General features: G+C 34.9%; 1 protein-coding gene across 6 annotated transcripts in view; it reads right to left on the reverse strand.

Moving 5' to 3' along the window:
• Positions 1-18,233, reverse strand: part of ZPBP (zona pellucida binding protein) — a 127,642-nt gene that overhangs the window by 50,691 nt on the left and 58,718 nt on the right. For all 6 annotated transcript variants that reach the window (XM_072598137.1, XM_072598133.1, XM_072598135.1 and 3 more), the window contains one exon: positions 7,199-7,278. In XM_072598137.1, the coding sequence (XP_072454238.1) occupies positions 7,199-7,278 (80 nt within the window). The remainder of the gene's footprint in view (positions 1-7,198; positions 7,279-18,233) is intronic.

The raw sequence follows: 18,233 nt of genomic DNA on the forward strand, positions 1-18,233 counted from the left end.
AAAGTATACAAACATAGGAAGACCAAAGCATACAACAAGAAGAAGATGGTAAAGTCAAGACTCCTGTATCTAAAGCCTCCATAAACTTATGAAATGGTCTCAGGCCATGGAGGAGCACAAAAAGGATTTTGAAAATCAAGTAAGACAGGTGGAAGAAAAATTGGGAAGAGAAATGAGAGCAATGAAAGAAAATCATGAAAAACAAGTCAACAGCTTGCTAAAGGAGACCTAAAAAATGCTGAAGAAATCAACACCTTTAAAAATAGACTAACTCAAATGGCAAAAGAGGTCCAAAAAATCAATGAGGAGAATTCCTTAAAAAGCAGAATTGGCCAAAAGGAAAAAGAGGTCCAAAAGCTCACTGAATAAAATAGTTCTTTAAAAATTAGAATGGAGCAGAAGGAAGCTAATGACTTTATGAGAAACCAAGAAATTACAAAACAAAACCAAAAGAATGAAAAAATGGAAGACAATGTGAACTATGTCACTGAAAAAACAACTGACCTGGAAAACAGATCCAGAAGAGATACTGTAAAAATTACTGGTCTACCTGAAAATCATGATAAAAAAAAAAAAAAAAAAAAAAAAAAGGCCTAGACATCACCTTCCAAGAAATTATCAAGGAAAACTGCCCTGATATTCTAGAATCAGAGGGTAAAATAGAAATTGAAAGAATTTACTGATTACCTACTGAAAGACACCACAAAAGGAAAACTCCTAGGAAAATTGTAGTCAAATTTCAGAGTTCTCAGGTCAAGAAGAAAATATTACAAGTAGTCAGAAAGAAACAATTCAAGTATTGTGGAAATACAATCAGGATAACACAGGATTTAGCAGCTTCTACACTTCAAAAGGGCTTGAAATATGATATTCCAGAAGTCAAAGGAACTAGGATTAAAACCAAGCATCACCTATCCAGCAAAACTGAGTATAACACTACAGGGGAAAAAATGGTCACTCAATAAAATAGAGGACTTTCAAGCATTTTTGATGGAAAGACCAGAGCTAAATAGAAAATCTGACTTTCAAACACAAGAATCAAGGTGAAAAAAGGTAAACAGGAAAGAGAAATCATAAGGGACTTACTAAAGTTGAATTGCTTACATTCCTACTAACTCTTGAAACTTTTCTTAGTATTTGGGTAGCTGGACGGATTACACACACACACACACACACACACACACACACCACACACACACAAATACATACATACATGCATACATATATATGCATGTATGTATGTACAGACAGAGAGCACAGAGTGAGTTGAATAGGAAGGGATCATATCTAAAAAATAAAGTTAAGGAGAGAGGAACATATTGGGACGAAAAAGAGAAACAGAATGGGGAAAATTATCTCATAAAAGAGACAAGAAAAACCTTTTTCAATGGAGGGGAAAAGGGGGAGGTGAGAATGAAAAAATAAACCTTACACTCATCACATTTGGCTTAAGGAAGGAATAACATGCACACTCAATTTGGTATGCAAATCTATCTAACATTACAGGAACGTAGGGAAGAAGGGGACAAGTGTGGGGGGAATGATGGAAGGGAGGGTAAATGGGAGGAAGGAGCAATTAGAAGCAAACACTTTTGGGGAGGGAGAAGGTCAAAAGAGAGAATAGAATAAATGGGGGGCAGGATAGGATGGAGGGAAATATAGTCTTATACAACATGACTATTATGGAAGTCATTTGCAAAACTACACATGTATAGCCTATATGGAATTGCTTGCCTTCTCAGTGGTGATGGGTAAGGAGGAAGCAAGGAAGAGAATTTGGAACTCAAAGTTTTAGGAACAAATATGGAGAATTATTTTTGCATACAACTGGGAAATGAGAAATACAGGTAATGGGGTAGAGAAATGTATCTTGCCCAATAAGACAAGACAGAAAATGGGGATAAGGGAAGGGAGGGGTGTTAGAAGGGAGGACAGATTCGGGGGAGGAGGAATCAGAATGCACGGCGTTTTGCGGAGGGAGGGGAGAGATAGGGAGAATATTTGGAACTCAAAATTTTGTGGAAATGAATGTTGAAAACTTGCAATAAATAAACATTTAAAATAAACAAAAATAATATGGTGCTGATACCCAAAACAGGAAGAGTTAAAGCAGAGAAAGAATTATAGACAAATTTCCCTAATGAATATTGATGCAAAAATTTTAAACAAATACTAGCAAAGAGATTACAGCAATATATTACAAGAATCATACACTATGACTGGGTGAGATTTATATCAGCAATACAGGGCTGCTTCATAATAGAAAAATTAACAGTATAATTGACCTTATCAATAACAAAACCAACAGAAACAATATGATTATATCAATAGATGCAGAAAAAGCATATGACAAAATACAACACCCAGGTCTATTAAAAACACTAGAAACCATATAAATAAATGGAGCTTACCTTATAATGATAAGTAATATTTATCTAAAACCACTGGCAAGCATTGTCTGTAATGGGGATTAGCTAGAAATCTTCTTAAAACAATTAAAGTTGAAGTAAGAATGCCCATTATCACCTCTATTGTTTAATTTTATACTAGAAATGTTAGCTATAGCAATAAGAAAAGGAAAAGGAATTCAAGAAATTAGACTACACAGTGGGGGGAAAAAACTATCACTGTCTGCAGATAAGCTGGTGTTATACTCAAATAATCCTGGAGAATCAACTACAAAAACTACTTGAAATAATTAACAACTTTAGCAAAGTTGCAGGATACAAAATAAACCCACATAAATCATATGCACTTCTATATATTATCGCTGAAGTCCAGCAGCAAGCAATAGAGAAATTCCATTTAAAATAACCGTAGCCAATGTAAAATACTTAGGAGTCTACCTGCCAAAATAAACCCAAGAACTGTAGGAACACAACTATAAAATACTTTTTACACAAAATCAGATCTAAACAACTGGAAAAAATATTAATTGTTAATATATGAACTGAGCAAATATAATAAAAACTGACAAATCTACCTAAAGGAATCTGTTTATTCCACACCATACCAATCAAAATATAAAAAAAGATATAGAACTAGAAAAAATAATAATTCACCTGAAAGAACAAAAGCTGAAAGACATAAAGGGAATCAATGAAAAGAAATGCAAGAGTTAGTCTAACCAGAGTAGGTCTCAAACTGTCTTATAAAGCAGTAATTATCAAAACAATCTGGCACTGGCTAAGAAATAGAGTGGTGGGTAAGTGGAACAGATAATTAAATTATGGTAAATAACCATAGTTATCTAGTATATAATAAACCCAAAGATTCAAGTTTTTACAACAAAAACTCATTATCTGACAAAAACTGCTGGGAAAACTAGAAAACAGTATGGCAGAGACTAGATCTAGACCAACATCTTACAACCCGTACTAAGATAAAGTCAAAATGAATACACGATTTATATATAAAGAGTGATATAAACAAATTAAGAGAACATGGATGAGTTTAATTGCCAGATTTATGGATAAGGGAAGAATTAATGACCTAAGAAGATATAAAGAGCATTACAAAATGTAAAACAGATAATTTTGATTATATAAATTAAAAGATTTTTAAAAAAAAACAAAATCAATGCAACTAAAATTATAAGAAATGCAGAAAACTGGGGGGAAAATTTTACAAGTATCTCTGATAAAGGCCTCATTTCTCTAATATGTACAGAAATGAATCTAATTTATAAAAATACACATATTCCCCAACTGATAAATGGTTGAAGGGTATGAACAGGCAGTTTTCAGATGAAGAAATCAAAATTATCTATAGTCATATGAAAAAATGCTCTAAATCACTATTGATCAGACAAATGCAAAGTAAAACAACTCTGAGGTACCACCTCCTCACACCTATCAGAGTGGTTACTATGACCAAAAAAAGGAAAATGTTGAATGTTGGAGGGGATGTGGAAAAACTAAGACACTAATGCGCTGTTGGTAGAGTTGTGAAATTATCTAACCATTCAAGAGAGCAATTTGGAATTATGTCCAAAGAGCAAACAAACTGTGCATACCCTTTGATTCAGCAATACCACTGCTAGGTCTGTATCCCAAAGAGAATTTTTTTTTAAAAAAAGGAAAGGGAAATATATGTACAAATATATTTATAGCAGCTCTTTTTGTGGTGACTAAGAAGGGAAATCAAAGGGAAGTCCCTCAATTGGAGACTGGTTAAACAAGCTGTGGAATATGATTGTAATAGAGTATTTCTGTTCTATAAGAAATGATAATCAGGATAACTTCAGAAACACTTGGAAAGATGTGCATAGTGAAGTGAACAGAACCAGGAAAACACTGTACACAGTAACAACAATACTATTTGATGAAGAACTATGAATGACAGCTATTCTCAACAATGCAATGATCCAAGACAATCCCAAAACACTAACAATGAAGCATACGATCTGCCTCCAGAGAAAGACTGATATTGATTGAATACAGAATGAAGCATGCAATTTTTCACTTTTCATTTCTGTCTTTTATTTGAGTATTCTTGTGCAAAAAGACTAATATGGAAATGTTTTACATACTTGCACATGTATGACCTACATGTGATTGCTTACCCTCTCTGGGAGAGGGGAGAAGAAGGAGAAAGGAATAGGCTTTGAAACTCAAAACTTTAAATAAAATGCTAAAAAATAACATTCTGGACAGCTCTGTCAATCAAAAAAGAAAGTATTTTGAAGAGGAAAGGCTAATAATCAAATATTCTATTCTCCTATTTACCTTTCATTCTTCATAGGAACTGTGTATTAACTTCTGTTTCCCAAAGCTTCTACAATATCTCTATAGTCTAATGCCCTTGTCCCCCCCTCAAAGTACCAGTATGTCAGAGGGCAGAGACAGTAGAACTTATTTTAAAGCTCTTCCACCCTGCCTCTCAGAAAAATATAAAAAAATTTTTAAAAGAAAAAAAAATCATTTTCAGTGGTATAACTGCCTCCATAGGGTTCCTTTTCCCACTTTGAAGTAGAAGAAAATTGGTGAGAAAAGGATAACTAAACACAGGAAAATAAGCATATTTTTTCTTCCAAAAAAAGAATTTTCTGGTTTTTAATAGATTGATATCAATTATCCATACTCAGCAAAGCTATAACAACTTTATTTATTTCCCCTACAAGCTCTGTTCTCAGATCTGCTCTGCAAAACACTTTTTATAATGTCATATTCATATGGCTATTCAAATATTTGTTAAAGACGTCAATAACACTTTTCTCACCTAAGTCAAATTCCATGCACTCAAATGAGCAAAAGATACCCATAGGAACGAAAAGGTAAGATCAACCTATGTTGATAGATCATTTGTGATTTATTATATAGTAAAGTGAAAAGTACGTAGGTATAATTAAATGAAAACTCAGATAAATGCATCGTATAATTACTATTTTGCTAGAAAATCATGAATATAAAACACAATATTTCTTAAATCCCTATATATCACCAAAGTAATTATTTGGCATTTAGCAGATTTGTACAAGGTTTATTTTTAAACCATCATTTTGGTGTTTTTATTAAATACTTTTCAAAATCATATGAAACAAAAAACTATCTAGAAGCGATATTTAGTAAGTCAAGGTCTGATTTAAACCTATAAAATTCATATGACAAGATGCACAACTATCAAAAACAACAGTTAACTATGTTTTTATTTAGAAATATTGTAAGAACTCTTTCTTAACTCTGAATATTAAGAATTATAGATTTTAAGTCACTTATTCACTTAAGTGATAAAAATTTCATATACTCAAGATATATTTCAAATTTTTAAAAACATTTATATTATTTTACCTATTATGATAAAATTTGAGGCTTTGAGGTATGTATATATGTGTCATACACATAATAATGTATGTATGTAACATATACATATAATATTACATATATACCCACACACATATACAAATATATATTTAGGTAACATAAGAAAGTAGTGAACTACTAATTAGACTACAGTAAGTAACAAAAAGCTCAAGTGACTGAGAAAAGATGAGAGAAGACCAGCAAAGATCCAACAGAACCTCAAAAGTTGAAATGGGACAGAAAACAACATTCTACAGGGAAATTTGCATTTTAATTTTTAAAACAGAGAGATAAAAAATAGTTTTCTTCTTGTGCCAATCCTATTACTGACCTCACAATACAAAATGCCCTTTTGTATCAGTGTTAGCTATTATAGAACAGCAAAAACAGAATTTTCAAAAAAAAAAAAGTGTTTTTCTCCCTGTTCTGTTTTACTCTCTGTAGTTGCTGGTTTAAACTTTCTCAAGCTCTTGCTGGATTATAAATAGTGAAAAAGATAAACAACAGTAATATGCCAGGATTGTTCATTCAAAGTGGCACATGACTTTATATATAGAAAAAGGGATCAAATGAATGAGTAAATGGATAGCCATTTGGTAGAATAAAGAGTGAAGGATTGATAAGGAAAATTACTCACTCATTCAGTTGTACGACAAATATTTCAAATAGGAGGTAATATTAGCTATAGATATAACTGATAATATTTTATTCAGCATCCTAAAATTTGAGGCTGTGATTTTTTAAAAAATAATATAAAAATACAATGTTTCTTTTCAAGTTTTCACAACCCTATCTCTTCTCCTTTTGAATTACTGAGAAGAATAAATAATAGTCTTGCCATAAGACATATGATAGAGTAAGAAATGGCATTACTGAACTACAGAGGAGGGGTAAGAAAGTCAGAGAGGTGCTGAAGTTTTGTGCTCATCTTGAACTAGAGAGATCATATGAAAGACTGGAGAACCCTAGAGGACTACCTTCACCTTGTCTGGAACATCATATAGGAAATCATGAAGAAATACATAAAGAGTCAAATAATTTAAGAAAAAAAACCTGCCACAAAGGATCACTCTGCATTGTACATTGTAGAAACAGGTTTTGGGAGGTTGAAGGTGTGGGAAGATTTTACCAGAGGAACTCTTGTTTTGAGTATTGTAAGTTACTTCATTGATTTACATATGTTTTTGAAACTAATTACTGCTCATTCAGGTGTACCTTTTATTTTTCTTCTAAGACCCTTCTGGCTAAGAATTTACAAATGAGGAGTTGATTTCAGTATAGGGGCCAGGGTAAGACCATGCAAACATAACATATCCTCAAATATACTATAAAGATAATGAAAAAGCTAACTCCAAGTCTAATACTAGGACTACACATCTGTTTTTCATATACTATACCTTATCTAGTCTTTCAACAGGATCACAAGAAGAATCTGTGCATTCATCAACTTCTTCTGTCCCATTTTCTATGGGGATAACTGAAAAAATGTGCAATGTTACATCAAAGGTCTAGAGCACTACTAATATTCATTAAAAGGGCATCAAATTCAAAAAAATGTAGCAGGTCTAAGATGTTACATCCATAAAAGCTAAGTTTACTCTAACAGGTCCTACTGCCACACCATTGTCTTCATAAACAAGCATAATCAGTTTTGTTAGGCATATGTTAGATTATATACACTAAATATATTTAAGAATCAACTTCATAATATGAATTGCTCATAACAAACTACTGGTTTGAATAATTCAGGTGTAAAAAAACCACTTATTTGTTCAAATGCTGGATTTTCAGATTTAGTTTTCCCAAACATTTCAAGTTTGTTTCATGTTTCCTTTATTAATTTGTTTCATTAGCCTCCTTTAGAGATCTATGCTTGTTTTTCTAATAGCAATTTAATCCCTTTTCAGAGAGCAATTGTTTGGCCCATTTTTGTTACATGTAAACGGGTTTTTCCCTGGGGGTTCCACTTAAAAATCTTACTCTTTATGCTTCAATCTGCCATGGTACCATTTATCTTTCAGGTTTTCAGTCAATACCTACTATGACAAAACAAAAACAAAATTTTGGTTTAAATTATAAAGATTATTTGGGTTTTAAAAAAAGCTCTACAGTTGAGCAGGAGTGTCTTAATTTTTGTGTAGATTGGTTATGTATACTAAGCAGCTTCACAGGATTATTGCTCAAGTCTATTCTTTCTGTATAGACCTTATAGATTCAGTTACAAGAAAATCTCTCTCAGTAACTACTGAAATTATTTTCTTCATAGTTCTTACTACTCAAACTTCAGTTTTAGGCCTGGTGGTCACTCAGTCAACAAACTTTATTGAGTTCTTATTGCTTTTTTTTATTTTATTATTCATTTTTAACACAGTTTATAACAGATAAAACAATTCAAAATTTTGGTCAGGTGATACTTCTTTTTAAAGCATTTAGAATATGGACCACAAAAGAATTTTTTTCTAAACATTAACCAAGTGAGACACAAATAATATTTATGTTGCTAACTTCACAAGTTCTTGACCTAATTATCTCCACAGTATTACTAAGAATTAAAGGACCCTAACTTATTGTTGTTGGTCTAAAGTCCTATGCCAAATAGCTTAATTTTAGACTTAACCTCAGATGTTCCCCTACCAATAATCTATAATTCAATAGATCTGATATTAAGCTTACAAACCTTTTGACTATAGGAAATTGCCACCAAAAGTAGGGACATTGCAGGGAAACAATATCTCCCCAACTTCATTTCAGTTCCAGGCAGGATTAGATTGTCCATTTGTATTCAGTCAGGCTTAAAGTCTGCCAGGTGTCAGTGGAGAAACTGAATCAGGAGAATCCTACCTCAGCCCAGGCTGAACAGCTGCTCTCCCACCCTTCCCATGAGATCACCTTTTGCAGTTCATATCAGCATCTCACCGGCTTACTGGCATCATGGATTGGAGGCTCAGACCACTTTTCTTGCTAGTCATACCTGGACTCAGAAGAACAGTCACTTAATAGTCCCATAGCATCTAAAAAATGGCAAATTCCAATAACCAGGTTTCAAATATGATTATAATTTCACTTTGGCTAAGGAACATCTTTTGAGGCAAGTCTTAAGTGGCTTACATGCCTTTCTATACATGTACTAGGTCCTGATTAAATAGCAATCATAAAATCAAATTTACCATTAAAGCCTTAACTTTTCCATCAATGCCAAATTTTACCTAAGGTTACCTTCCTCTAAGAAATGTAGACTAAAATTCTTTTCCCCAAACTAAAGATGTCATTGATTTGTTCTCAGTAATTAATTCAGTCAATTGTTTTATACTAATTGCTTTTACCTCACTTTGTAACATGTCCAATTTTTCTCCCCATCACTCCCCTCCCCCTGCTTCCTAATACCTTGCATTCTTATTAATTTTTCCCTCAAGGTACCCTCCCTTCTATCACACCCCACCCTTCCCTTATCCCCATCTTCTCTCTTTTCTTGTAGGGCAAGATAAATTTCTGTACCCCATTCCCTGTATTTCTTATGTCTCGAATATATGCAATAAAAGTTCTCAACATTCCTTGCTAATACTTTGAATTCCAACTTCTCTCCCTCCCCCACCCTCCTCAGCCCCACTGAGAAGGCAAGCAATTCAATACAGACTAAATATGTGGTGTTTTGCAAAAGACTTCCATAATAATCATGTTGTGTAATACTAATTATATTGCCCTCTGTCCTACTCTATCCTCCCTTATTTTTTCCCCACAATTGACCTTGTCCCTTCTTCAAAGTGTTTATTTCTAGTGACTCTCTTCTCCCATTTGCCCTTCCTTCTAATATTCCCCTTACCCCACTTGTCACCTCCTCTCCTACTTTCCTGTGGTGTGATATAAATTTTCATATCAAATTTAGTGAGCATGAGAGAGTAGCTTCATTTTTCCTCTTCTCCCTTTTCTCCTCCATTGAACAAGATTTTTCTTATCTCTTTTATGAGTTATAGCCTGCCCCATTCCATTTCTCCCTTTCTCCTCCCGGTATTTTCCTCCTTCACCCTTTAATTTTTATTTTATAGTGCGGATATCATCTCTTATGATTCAATACACCCTGTACTCTCTGTCGATATGTGTGTGTGTGTGTGTGTGTGTGTGTGTGTGTGTGTGTGTACAATCTCTCCATCTACTCAATTACTGAGAAAAGATTCAAGAGTTATAAATATTTTCTTTCCATGTGGTAATGGAAACAGTTCAGCTTTAGAGAGTCTTTTATGATTTTTCTTTTCTGTTTACCTTTCCATGATTCTCTTGATTCTTGCCTTGGGAAGTCAAATTTTCTATACAGATCTGGTCTTTTCCTCAATATGAATGATTGAAAGTCCTCTATATCATTGAATGACCATTTATTCCCTTGAAGTATTATACTCAGATTTGCTGGGTAGGTGATTCTTGGTTTCAGTCCCAGTTCCTTCGACCTCTGAAATGTCCCATTCCAAGCCCTTCGATCCCTTAATGTTGAAGCTGCCAGATCCTGTGTTATCCTGATTGTCTTTCCACAATACTTGAATTGTTTCTTTCTAGTTGCTTGCAGCATTTTCTCCTTGACCTGGCAACTCTGAAATTTGGCCACAATATTCCTAGGAGTTTCTCTCTTCAGGTCTCTTTCAGGAGGTGATTCATGGATTCTTTCAATATTTATTTTGCCATCTGATTCTAAAACATCAGGCAGTTTTCCTTGAAGATAATGTCTTTCCATGGAAGATAATGTCTAGGCTCTATTTTTGATCATGGCTTTCAGGTAGTCCCATAATTTTTAAATTGTTTCTCCTGGGATCTATTTCCTAGGTCAGTTGTTTTTCCAATGAGATGCTTCACATTATCTTCTATTTTTTCATATTTTTGGTTTTGTTTACTAATTGCTTGGTTTAATTCATAGTCATTCATTTCCCTGAACTCAATTCTTTCTTTCAATGAATTATTTTGTTCAGTGAGCTTTTGAACCTTCTCCTCCATTTGGCTAATTATGCTTTTTAAAACCTCCTTCTCCTCATTGACCTTTTGGACCTCTTTTTCCAATTGAGTTAACCTCTTTTTAAAGCTGTTATTTTCCTCAGCATTTTTTTTGGTTCCCCTTTAGTAAGCTGCTAACTTGTTTTATAAGGTCTTCTATTGCCTGAGGGCATTTTAAGTTCCCTTTGGAGCCCTGGAGGCAGAGGCCTTGACTTCCTCTGACAGTATGCCTTGTTCTTCCTTATCCAAAAGGGTGGGGGGAGACACCTGTTCCCCAAGAAAGTAACCTTCTATGGTCTTTTTTTTTTTTTTCCCTTTTTTGGGCATTTTCCCAGCTAGTTACTTGACTTCTGAGTTTCTTCTCCACAACTACCTAGCCTTCAGTTCTGCAAAGCCAGCACTGGGGGCTGAGATTCAGATGAGCTACTCCAAACCCTCAGGGGCTTTAGGCGGGGGCAGGGCTGCTATTCAGTGTAAGATTAAGATCAGCTGCTCAGGAGGGGGCAGGGCCAAGACACAGGGCTCAGTTCCCTCAGGGTGTTTTTGATGAGACCTTCAACAATGGATACAGGCTACTTCCTGCTTTGGGAGCCCTGTCAGCTGCTGCCACTACTGCTGCCATCTGAGGAGGCCCAAGTTATGGGGACATCCTGCTCCCTTCTCGGTCAGCTAAAAAGACCCTCTCACTGACCTTTGGCACCCATGGGTAGAGGGATCTGCACTGCAGCTGGAGTTTCTGTCCCTGAAGCCTGCTTGGATCTTCTCCTTTTGGTGTTGCGTGGCCAAGGCAGGGCTAGGCTCTGCTCCGCATCAAGTACACAACACACCTTTCCCATCAATCTTTCAGGTCACTCTGGGATAGAAATCTCCTCCACTCCATTGTTCTGTGGCTTCTGCTGCTCTAGAATTTGTTGAGAGTTCTTCTTTACAGGTATTTTATGGGCTGTGGGGTAAGAGCTAGCATATGTGTGTCTTTCTATTCTGCCATCTTAGCTCTGCCCCCTGAGTTCTTATTGTTAATATAGTTTCCTAAAAACAATCATAGGGAGATAATACTTTGAGTTTCTAATTGGTTGGGAAGCCAGAATGTTAAAAGGATGATCATAAAACAATGAAACTGATTCCAAAAAGTTAAACACAAAAATGAGTCCTATAATTGTCATAACTGAGAGCCATAAAAGATCTAAAAATCTATAAGTGAATATACAAACTCATATAAAGTAATATATTGTAACCTAAGTGCTGAAGATTCCTTTAGGAGGTTTACATTATATATTTTTGATGTACAGAAACATCTGTTATTATTCTCTTCTGCCCATTCCCTTCTAAAAGCCTCTCCAGGGAAAACAGGCTACACAGAGGCTAAGTCTGGGATTCCTGTCCCAGTTATTCAACAGCAGGCTTTAGCTAAGGGTGAAGACTAAAACTGAGTCTCTGCTCTGCTCCTGGGATCAGAGTCACACAGCTATACTATTTGCTTCTAAACTTATTCCTTCCTCAGTATAGCCTTGCTATTGTTACCCTCTAGGTGCATGTCCCCTCCTCAGTCAACCATGGATCTGTAACCCAGAACTGGGTAGTGGGTGACAGAGCTTCTAGATGGCACTCCTTCCTGCACTGCTTCAGTGACCCCCTGGAATCACTTCCTGCCCTAATATTTCCTGCCTTGGTGTCTATCCTCAGTCCTGGGGTGCTAGAATACTCTATATCTGGTATACTCCTAGCATCTGTCTTCCTAAGCTGACTTGGGCTGAAAAGATGAACTCACTGTATCTTTTTTCTTAAATTTCCCTATCAGAACTTGGTCTGATTTTTTTTTTTTCTGTTTTTGTGGAAAAAGTATGATGGAGGAATTGGTTTATACTATCTGATCTCTGGTATATTACAATCTATATAACTCCAACAATTTGTTTTCTATTTTGCTTGGGCAAATTGGTTTACACGCTATTGGCTATTTGTGATTGCTTTTTGCACAATCAGCATTTGATAGGAAGGGGTTAAGCTAGTGAATGTAAGTTAAGAGATACCTTCCCTCTTATGAACAATCAGTGAAGTGCTTTTTGATCTAACTCTACCAGGGATGGAGAACCTGAGGTCTCAAGGCTGCATGTGGCATTCAAGGTCCTTGGGTGTAGCCTTTTGACTGAGTCCACATTTTACAGAACAAACACCTTTTACTGAAGGGATTTGCTCTGTGAAATTTGGATTAAGTCATTGAGGACCCAAAGGGCTGCATTTGAGGACTTAAAGGGCCACACGTGACCTTGAAGTCACAGGTTCCCCCCACCCCAACCTTGCACCATATTCCTGGACCAGAGATAATAGTAGGTGGCAAGTAGTTATACTTCTTATTATGCCCCTTGGAAAACAGATTACTCAGCCTCAGCTGTCCCAAGAATCTGTTTCTCTCCCCAACGAGCATGCAGACATGATCCTTGCTTCTCTGTAGAGGCAAGATGAAACTATATATCCATTCTACTCTTGGGACACATACAAACACTGAGTCAACCCAAACAGAACCTTACATGTGGGCACATATCTTCAAGAGGATAAACTATATTCATATTATTCTTTTCATCTAGTAGTAATCCTGCCCAAAAAAGAAAATGAGGCCCACAAATTACACTATAAAGCAGTAATCATCAAAACAAGTTGTACTGGTCAAGAAATAGGTTGTTCATGATGGAATCTGGATGTAGATTAAGGCATATTTTTTTTACTTGTGGGCTTTTTTTGGTCTATGTTTTCTTTCACACCATGACTAATATGGTAATGTTTTACATAACTACACATGTTTAACCTATATCAAATTGCTTGGCTTCTCAGGGAAGGGTAAAGATTGGAGGAAGAAAATTTGGAACTTAAAAAAATTTTAAATGAATATTAAAAATTATTTCGTATTTATTATATAAGTTTTCTTGAAATGGAAATTCATTGTTTTATACTGAATCCTCTCTTATGTTCTTCTGTATACATAGCAACATTCTTTATTTTCTTTTCTTGTTTGTATTTAAAGTATAAAAAGAATAAAAAATTTACCAAAAAATGAAAAAAAATTGTTTTTTTGTAATTGCAATTTAAAAAAAAAAAGGAATAGTGTGTATTGATATACTGGGGAATAAGCATTTATATAGTACCCACTCTGTGGCAAATACTGTGCTAAGCATTTTCACAAATATTATCTAATTTGATCCTTATAATCACTCTGCAAGATAAGACACTGTTATCTTCCCCATTATATAATCAGGGAAACTGAGGCAGACAGCAGTTAAGTGACTTGCCTAGGACCCCCACATCTAGTAAATGTCTGAGCTAACTTCAGGGTCAGCATTCTATCCATTATGTTCCAACTATCTGGGTAAATAAATTAGGTATATAATAGGTAGAAAGAAAAGAGAATAGTAGCCTAGTGTCTGAGAAATCCAAATAGTCTAGGTATTAGGGCAAGAATACACTATTCCATAAGGACTGCTGAGAAATATAAAAAGAAAATCTGGCAGAAACTAGATATAGACCAACATCTCAAACCTTATATTAAGGTAAGCTCCAAATGGGTATATTATTGAGACATAAAGAATGACAAATTAAATGAAAAATTGGACAAGCAATGAAGAAATTACCTTTTAGGTGTACAGACAGGGAAAGAGTACATGGTCAAAGAATAAAGAAAAGATCACAAAAGATAAAGAAGACTGTATTGTTTACATAAAATTAAATGGTTTTTTTGTATAAACAAAATCAATACAACTAAAATTAAAATGAAAGCTGGTAACTGGGATATGTAGAGAATTGATTCAAATTTATAAAAATAAAATCCATTCTCTGATAAAAGGTCAAAGACTATGAAAGGTAATGTTCAAGGGAAGAAATATAAGCTATCTATAAATATATGAAAAAATTATTTAAATAAATAAAAATTACAGCAAATCTTAGGTTTTACCTCATACCCATCAGCCAAAGTTGATAAAAAAGGAAAACAGCAAATGCTGAAGGGACTGTGGAAGAGCATGTATATTAATACACTGTTGGTGGAGTTGTGAATTTGTCCAGTCATTCTGGGAAGTAATTTGAAACTGTAACCCAAAAGTTACTAAGCTGGCCATACCCTTTGACCCAGTAATACCACTATTAAGGCTAAACCCCAAAAAATCAAACAAAGTGGAAAAGGACCTATATATAAAAACATATTTAAATCAGCTCTTTTGTATGAAGGCCAATAACTTGAAATTAAGTGGGTGGTCATCAGTTGGGGAGCATGAATACAATATAATAGTAATGTGCAGTAAAGAATAATGAAGGAGATGATTTCAGAAAAATCTGGAAGACTTACATAAGTTGATGCAGAGTGAAGTGAGGAAAATCAAGAGAAAAATGTATACAGTAATAACACTGAAAAGACAAATAACTTTGAAAGACTTAAGAACTCTGATCAATACTATGACCAACAACAATTTCAGAGGGCCCATGATACAACATTCTACCCACCTTCCCACAGAGAGGTGATGACCCTATGTGTAGACTGATATATATTTTATGAACCTAGCCAACAAAGGAAATTATGTTTTGCTTTACTATTCATATTACGAAGATTTTGTTTTATTTTGTTCTTTCAAAGGGTAGAAAAATATAGGTGAGGAAGTAAACATATTCTTATTTATTAAAAAATATCTTTTTTAAGGGAAATAAGGTTAGTTGGATATGACCTATTTTTTTTTATTTTTTAATGTTTAACAATCACTGCCATACAATTGGGATTTTATCCCCCCCCCACCTACCCCCCACTACCCCCCTCCCTCCCCACGACTGCATACAATTCTGTATAGATTCTACATATACTTTCCTATTGAGTATATTTTCACTATAGTCATGCTATGTAGTCAGACTAAAATAAATGAAGGAAATCGTATAACAAATCAGAACATGATACACGAACACATACACATACACAAACATGATCTGCTACATTTTGTGAGTGACTTCCATGTTTCTTTCTCTGAGTGTGGAAGGCATTTTGCCTTGAGAACCACCTTTGGGATTTTTTTTTTTTTATGACCTATTTTTGATGAAACCATGCTGGCTCTTTGTAACTAACATTTACTGGGGCAACTAGGTAGTATAATGGATACAGCACTGGCTCTGGAGTCATGAGGATCTGAGTTCTAATCTTGCCTCAGAAAGTTACTAGTTATATGGCCCTGGGCAAGTCACTTAACTTTAACTGCCTCAAACAACAGGAATTACCATTTATAGTACTTTCCTAAATATTTACCAACCATATGTTAAATTTATTCTAGAATTTTCCTAGCTATAGAAATCAAGTTCATTGGACTGTAATTTGCAGGTTAATTTCTCTTTGCTTTTTTTGAAATTAAGAACATTAGTCCTTCTCCAATTCTATAGTACCACACTCCCATTTTCCATAATCCTTTAAATATAACTGATGATTTCTTAGTAATCACATCTTCTGGTTCTATCAGGACCCAAAGACTTAAGTTTTTCAGGGTCAGTTTACTTGAGTTATTCAATGGCAGCAAAGTTGTCTCTTAATTTGTCCTTATTTATTACAGACTAACAGTAAAATCTGGATTTCTAATTTCCTGGCTTAACACAATAGGGTCCTGGCAAGCAAGAGATGCAAATCTAATAAAAAGAGCTTTAAATTGAAAAGGAAAGTGCCCTACGTGAAACCAATAAGCTATAGATAATAAAATATAATTATAATTTAGGAAAAGGAATATCAGTTGAGATATCCAGAAGTACACAAGACAAAAAAGTGTAGAAAACTAGCCCAAAGTAAAACTCAGTCTCAAAAATCTATGTACAAATGCACATATTATAATCAATCAACCTGATAAACTAGAAAAAAGGAAATTGACCTCACAGATATCACTAAAAATTGGTGGGGTAAGACTCATGACTAAAATACGACTCTGGTGAGCCTAACATTCAAAAAAAGGAGAGGAAAAAGGGTAATGGGGGTGAAGACTGTTTTATATTAAGAAGATATATTCAAGTAAGGAAATGCAGGTAATAGAGGGCAGAGAGAAAGCATGGTGAAAAGGATCTGAACAGAAATCAACTGAAACAAAAACAAATTGTTTTTTCACCATAGTATGCTACAGGTTACCTGAAAAGAAAAAAATAGTAATAGATGGGAAGGTTTGAAAATAGATCAAAAGCCTAGGTAAGAGAAATGATACAGTCATGATGACAGAGGACCATAAATATCTAGATACTTGCTGGAATGTTACGTCAAAAGTAGATTTAAATTTCAATCTTACCTTAAAGGTCATTGCCTTGTTGAAAAGGTGCAGAAACCAACCAAAAAAATTTCAATTCTAAATGAGATTCTCAAAGAGGAGAAAGTGGTTGCTAAAATGCAAATTATCAGGAACAATGCAGTGAAGAGACTATTTCATCTTAGAATTTGTGATGAAAGAAAAGTCAGAAATTTGGCATGTGCTTGAGATTTGGGGAGAGTAAATTTCAAAGAATTCATAGAAGGAAGAGTTAAAATCCTTTGGATTAAATTATGTAGGAGAAATTACTCCAGAATATTATGTTCTGAAGACTCAATGAGAAATAATTCAGATAAAAAGGAAAAATAGAACTTGTCAAAAGGTACATGTGGATACATTCACCAATTAGTAGTTCCCTGTGCATTATCCTAAGAATTATCCTAACTTCTATATTTAAAAAATATGCATAGGGAGTGAAGCCAAGATGTCAGAGTAAAGGAAGGGACTTGTTTGGGTTCTCCCAAATTGCCCTCCAAACAACTTCAAAATCATGTCTCAAAGCAAATCAGCCCCAGCAAGCTAGGAACAGGGTTTGGGAGCAACTGAACAGATGGCAGTGACTTCCAGAGCTCTTGGTTCACAGACAGTAAGAGGGCTGAACAACTACTTAGAAGAAGATGATACGGGACCCTTTTTGGTACTCAGGACAGCACTCTGTTGCACTGCTCATGCAAGAATCAGGACATAGGCCCAGGTTGTAACTACAGGGGGATGAGGTGCACTGGGACACCAGAGCTCATAGCCACATGGGAATAGAGACCTTAGTCACAGGTCCAGGGTGGAAAAGAATGCTTGAGGTTGTTCACAGATCAGGAGGGTAGTGACTGCACCTCTCCTTAGATCAAACCCCCTTAGAAGAACTGAAAACTTACAACACACCAAAACAAGCTCTGAAAACAGTGGTACAAAAAATTAGACGTTAGGGACAGTACCCTTTCAACCCTGGGTGTAGAGCCCAATTTTAATACCAAGTCAGAGATTGAGAAATAGGCTGGAAAAATAAGAAAGCAATAAAAAAGTATCTGATTAAAGAAAGTTATTCTAGTGGCAGGGAGCATCAAAACACAAAATTTAGAAGATGATAACAATGTCAAATCAATTGCACACAAAGCCTGAAAAAATAACGTAAATTGCTCTCCAGCCACCCAAAAGATTTACT

Source organism: Notamacropus eugenii, chromosome 3 (assembly GCF_028372415.1).
Source record: "Notamacropus eugenii isolate mMacEug1 chromosome 3, mMacEug1.pri_v2, whole genome shotgun sequence".
Classification (NCBI taxonomy): Eukaryota; Metazoa; Chordata; class Mammalia; order Diprotodontia; family Macropodidae; genus Notamacropus; species Notamacropus eugenii.